Genomic DNA, 6,219 nt, shown 5'->3' on the forward strand with positions numbered 1-6,219 from the left:
TGGGAATTTGGGGGGTAGGGAGTTTTAAAATTATGAAATCGATTTCCTAACAGTGAGAGCTATTCGAATGATCTCACGTCAGGCGAGCTGTGGTATAGTTCGTTTTCCACTCTGACTTCATCTAAGTGGTAAAGTTTCCGTGTATGGGGATGTTCTAGCTTTTTCCCTCATCATTCTTTGATGTTGGCTTTGTGGTGATATCCCATTTCCGTCTTCATACCGCCAATGCGTGGTTTTTTTTTTGTTAGTCTTGCTGGAAGTCTGTCAGTTTTGTCGATACTTTTAAAAAGCCAGCTCTTTGTTTCACCGACATTTTAAAAATCACGTTTTCAGTGTTAGGGATTTGTTATCTTATTTCCTTCGCTGGCTTCGATTCCTTTGGTTCCCCACTTTCCAGGCCCCTTGGGGGAGAGCTTAGGCTACGGACCGGGGAGTCCGCCCTCCTCTGGGTGCGTTGGCTGCTGCGATCTCCCTCGGCGGTGCTTCCGCTGAGGCTCGCAGATGCTGACGTGCTTATTTTCACTGCCATTCACTTCAATGCGTTACTTCCTCTGAGACTTCCTTTGTGACCCCTAATGACTCAGAAGGGCGCTGTTTGTTTCGAAGTGTTTGCAGATTTTCCCACCATCCCCCAGTTACCGATTTCTAGCGGTTACAGGACACGTGCCGTGATTTCAGTTCTTTGCTCGTATCGAGGTTTGTTTAATGGCACAGAATATGCTCTCAGTATAGACTCGGTGGCATTTGAAAAGATCACGTACGTTGCTGTCGTTGGAGTGTTCCGAACATGTCGACGAGAGCCTGGGGGGACGGGTGTGGCTGTTTCCACATTCTCGCTGCTTTTGACCTAGTGGCTCTACCCGTCGCTGAAGGGCGGGCTGCGGATTCGTCTGTTTCTTCTCAGTTCTAGGGTTTTGTCTTCACTGCACTGTCGAGGGCACCCACACCGACGATGCGCGTTCTTCTCGGTGGACGGACCCTTTACTCGTCTGTCACGTCCCGCGCCTTCGCTGGTAATCTCTGCTCTGCGTCCTCGGCATGTAATATTATATAACTATTCCTGCTTCTTTCTGATTAATCTTTGTACGACACATTTTTCCATTCTTTACTTTCGAGCTGCCTCTATCGCTGCATTTGCCATGAGTTTCTTACAGACAGCACGTGGATGGGTCCGTTTTTTTAAAATCTGCTCTGCCAATCTGTCTTTTTTGGATCAGTGTATTTAGACGACTTAGATTTAATGTAATTACTGGTGTTAAAATGTACATCTGCCATTTTTTGTTTGCTGTTTTTTAATACTTTCTTTTTTCCGCCTTTCTGGGGGTTATGTGGACATTTTTCAGAATTTCAAGAACAGAAACCTTATCTCCTTTTACATCCCTTTACCGCCCCTCCATTTGTAGTGTAATTATGCAGTGTAAATATTTCTCCCACGTACATTTTGAATGTCGGGCTGCGCTATTATTTTTGCTTAAGCCATCAAACGTAAGTTAGAAAACTCAAGAAGAGATGGAAAGCTTCTCTTATTCACCCACGTTTTTCCTTACCGTGCTTTTTTTCTGACGTCCCCAGGTTCCTTCTTGTACTGTCCCCTTTATGTTTTGAGAACTTCCTTTAGACACTTTTAGCATAGGTCTTTCAGTGACAAATTCGATTAGTTTTCCTTCATCTGAGAATGTCTTGATTTTCCCTTCGCTCTTGAAATACAGTTCTGCTGCGTACAGGATTCTGGCCTGACAGCACTTTCCACTGAGCACGTACAAATATTCTGCCATTTCTTTCTGGCCTCTCTGCTTTCTGATGAGGAATCCATTGTCATCTGAATTATTTTCTCCTAGAGGTAAGGTGCCATTTTTGCTCTGGCTGCCCTCAAAGCGTTTTCTCTGTCTTTCGTTTTCGAAAGTTCGATGATAAGTCTTGGCATGGATTTCTTTCAGTTTATCCTGCACGGGGTTTGTTCAGCTTCTTACATCTGTAAGTTTATGTCTCTTGTCCAATTTGGGACGTTTTCAGCCCAGCCCTTCTCCTCTGCTCGTGGGACGCCAATGAAATGGATTTCGATCTCGTGTGCCGGTCCCGCAGGCCCCCGAGGCTATTCCTTTCTGGCCCAATCTTCTTCTTTTCCGTTGTTTAGACGGGTAATTCCATTTGCTGTGCAGTTCACCTGCTGTTTTTTCTGTTACCCGACTCCGCTGTTGAGCCCATCTGTTGAATTTTTATTTTAGTTTCTGTGGTTTTTGGTTCTAAAGTTTCCATTTAATTCTTTGCATCTTCTTTTTCTTTGCTGACACTACTTCGCTGGTTTCAAAAGTGTTCACTGAAGTGTCTTTAACGTGTCTGCCTTGAAATCCTTGCTGGTAGCTCTCGCATCTTTGCTGTCTCGGGCTTGGCATCTACTGATTGTCCGGGAGGGCCCCAGCCGCACATCTGCGAGGCCGAGCCGGGTGATGAGGGGGCCGATGCTTCGAGCCCTTGGAAGAAACAGAGATTTCCTTCATCGGCTCTGACCCGCCTCCAGAAAGACCACAGGCCTGCGAGTCCTAAGGGTGGACTCGATCACTGGAGCCAGCTCTGATTCGGCGACGCAGCCTGTGCTAGCACGTGCTCCCAAGACACAGCGAATCCACTGCCCTGCAGAGCGGGAGCGGCCAGCAGGTCAGAGGTGTCGCCGGCGCACTGCCTTACCCTGGCCTGAAATTCCGCTCTTGTCCGCCGCCGAACAGCATGGGGTGCAGCGGGGTGAGCGTGCCCAGCCCGCGCACGTAGAGCGCTCCGATCCTGGGGCCGTAGAACTGAAAGGAAAAGCCAGACCTTGACTCAGTGGGACCTCCCCGGGACCTTCCCCGCACGCGTGCCGAGCGCTCGGACACATGCAGAGAAATACAGTCACGCGTGGGCCCTGCAGCTGTGCCCCCAATCAATGCTCCAGGCATGTTGGAGTCACCAAAGCCTTTGAGAGGCAGGGCCAGTGCTGGACCCTCGTTCTCAGCTGGGTAGCTGCAGGCCCCCGACCCGACCGTCACGTGGCAGGATTTGTAAGGGACAAGGGCTGGGACTCGAGGTCGCCAAGGGCCTTTCTTAGTTAGGAGTCCATGTTTTCAAATCGAAATCATGCAAAAACCTTAAGTGCCACTGTGTTGGGCCCACACAGGCCCTCTGAAACCTGGCTGAGTATTGTGCTTAAAACGAGCCCCAGAGACACTTCAGGCTCGTTGCTGCCGGAAAGGTGAGCAAAAGCTTCAGAGGATCTTCACGAAGAACCGTTTCCCCAATTCCGCCAGGAAGGTGGGTTGCTAAAGCTAAGCCGTTACATCCCGGAGCCACACTTCAAATCAACTTAGAGAAAGCGATAATTTCTCGAACCCACATCTTCCATCCTTAGGGTGGGGGCTATGAGTGGGCTGAAGAGGGGTCTGCTCGTACTCTCTGTGCTGCGGAGAACACGCACTACCTGGCCAACCCGCCTGCCTTACCTCTCACCTGCGACCTCGATGCCCGCCACGGCTTGGCCTGGCCGCCTCCCTCCTGCCCTATAGAGGTCGGGGTGCCCCATCATCCCCATGTGGGTGGGGGTGGCACTTGCTGGTACCCCCTTCTGCAAGCTCAAGGGCGGGGACGGTGAGTTGCACGTCACCGCATCCCAGGGCGCGGCCCTCGGCAGAGAGCCAGCCCGTGCTGTGGGCTCCGCGGACGCACCTTGTGGCCCACAATGGTCAGGAAGTCCACAGCCAGGTCGGCTACGTCCACGCGCCTCTTCCCCAGGGCCTGCGCGGCGTCCGTGTGCAGCAGGATGGGAGGCAGCCCGGCCGCCGCCCGCTGCTGGTTCAGGGCTCGGACCCGCTGGCCGAGCTCGGGGATGGGCTGCAGAGGGGACAGAAAGGGCTGAGGACGCCGCTTTGACGGGATGCAAGCCGAAGGACAGAAACGAGGGACATTCATGAGGACAGGCCGCGAAAGTCGCAAACTGCAATGCGGGGAAGAGGATGCCCATGGGAGGCGTAAGCGTCCCTGCCAGGCCGTTATGGGGCGGGGCCACTCACCATGACAACGCCGGTCTCGTTATTGGCCAGCATGATGGTCACGAGGCACGTGGTCGGGCGGACAGCGGCCAGGATGTCATCGACCTCTGCCCGGCCATTCACCTTGGACACCGGGACAAAGGTGACCGCTGAGGCAGAAAACACAAGCACCGAGGTGAATCCTACAAAGTACCGTCTTGATAGTTCGTTTAGATGCAGGTTAACGAAAGCACGTCCCACTTTCACGTTCCCAATGAAAACGGAATTTCTCGTAAGGGCTCAGAACACCACAGAGGACGACGAGCCCCGCTGAGACCCGCCCGGAAATGACTCGAACTCTTCTAAGTGAAGCTTCAATCGGGGGGTTCATTTCGGGGGACACGCTCTCCTTTCTGTTTGTCGGGGACCCACGAGGGGACACTGTCCGCTCACGAGAGCATCTCGGCGCACCTCGTCCTAACCTCTGCTCACTCAGCACTCCTACCCGCACTTACCCCAGGCACTGATAATCTTATTGCTGCAAGAGGAAGATAAGTGGGGGTGACTAAAAGAGGTTTTTGGCTCAAAATGGTGGATGACAAACAGCTACTTTCCCCTCAAGGTCCCCCTGAAATGAGAGAAGAGGTGTACTTCTAAACAAGGGTTACCTGTGGGCAGGCACTTTTGAGGAACCCCCAGAAAGACGACAGGAATGGCATCCAATTAATAGGAAGCAGGGGGGCTCCACTCTGAACTCTAAGGGTGTGACTGGGTCCACTGACCACCAAGTTCAGGGCGCACAGCGCCGAGCAGGGTGGAGGCCCACTGCTGAGGCAGGCAGAAGGCCGGCCTCCGACACCCGAGCACCGCGCTTTGCGCCCAGCGGGTGGGTGCCACCGCATATGGATGAAGGGCCGAGCTCACGCACCCGCTACCCCAGAAAAATGAACACGTGTCACACAAACACAGACAAATGCTCATCATGGCTTTAGCGCGATGCCAAGTGGTCATCAAATGGTCATCAGCTGATGAGTGGGTGAACAAATTGTGAACATTATCACATAAAATAGATTATTCATCCATATGAAGGAATTTAGTAGTGATACACGTGGATGGACCTTGAAGACGGTAGGCTGAGAGAAGTCAGTCACAAAGACGCGTATCACGTGATCTCTTTTGCATGAAAGACCAGAAGTGGGGGCTCTAGGAACGGAACGGGGATTCGCGGCTGCCTGGGGTGAGGGAAACGGAGTCAGTTGCCTCTGAGAAGCAGGACAGGAAGGGGGCGGCAGGGGATGAAACTTTACTTTGTACTTTATACCTTTCTATGATGTTTAAACTGTTTCCACCCCGTGGATGGTTACACTTTGTAAAAAGTTGTGTAATTTGAAACAAGAGGTTAAATGCAACAGTAACTAATCACGACATGTACTAAGTTGCCCTTCCTTGTACAAAACACAGAAAAAGGCCCCAGGGATTAAGAAAAATTGCGACTTAAATAACAAAGTGAGACCTGACTTGTTTTTAAAGTGGTGCATTCAGGTAAAATCAGGAGGAGAACCTTTCCAAACAGCAAGATCCACAGAAGGCTTCGCCCTCAGATGGAGCAGTTCTGCACAGTCCTTTAAGATAAAAATAACTCCCCCAAGTCACCTTCAGGTTTGCAGGCCGCTTAAATAAGAAAGCTAAGGCTGCGAAGAAACGCTTTCTCATTTAAAGGAAAGCGTTAACCTCAGCTGTCAGGGAAGAAAAGGCTCTGATGTTTTCGAGTTAGTGGTCTACGCCCTGTGCCGTGCGACAGCTAGCTGTCACTGCGGGCCAAGCCCGACGCCACCCTGCCCTCTGTCCCTCGCCTCCTGCCGAGACAGTCGAGCAGCAGGAGCATTACTCTGGTTTGCTCCACCTGAAGTCGGCATCTATTTGATCCTTTCCCTTCCGATCAGAGGAAGTGAAAGCCAAGATCTAGTTATTAAAACCAAACACCATTTAGCGTTTTCTAGACAAGCTATTCAGATACGTATTTATTATATACGAAAGTCTGAAATGTCTCTCAGGAATACCCGTGACCAGCTCTGCACCTGATTATCATTTTTGTCCTAAGGGAAAGCCTCACGGCACCCCCCAACGCAACCTGGAAGAACACGTGTCCCCTGGACCTGTGTCCCCTGCACCCGAGAACAGCCCGGAAGGCCGCATACGAAGGGTAAATGGTTCACCGCGC

General features: G+C 51.5%; 1 protein-coding gene across 1 annotated transcript; it reads right to left on the minus strand.

Annotated features, from left to right (window-relative positions):
* Positions 1 to 164: 164 nt before the first annotated feature.
* Positions 165 to 5,682, minus strand: LOC105310401 (selenocysteine lyase-like). Its single transcript, XM_023526715.1, has 3 exons — positions 4,041 to 5,682; positions 3,697 to 3,861; positions 165 to 2,792 (listed from the first exon to the last, which is right to left on the minus strand). The coding sequence occupies exons 1-3, from the start codon at positions 4,071 to 4,073 to the stop codon at positions 2,682 to 2,684; spliced, it is 309 nt and encodes a 102-aa protein (XP_023382483.1). The 5' UTR covers positions 4,074 to 5,682; the 3' UTR covers positions 165 to 2,681.
* Between the last annotated feature and the right edge of the window lie 537 nt (positions 5,683 to 6,219).

Source organism: Pteropus vampyrus, unplaced genomic scaffold (assembly GCF_000151845.1).
Source record: "Pteropus vampyrus isolate Shadow unplaced genomic scaffold, Pvam_2.0 Scaffold2950, whole genome shotgun sequence".
Lineage (NCBI taxonomy): Eukaryota > Metazoa > Chordata > Mammalia > Chiroptera > Pteropodidae > Pteropus > Pteropus vampyrus.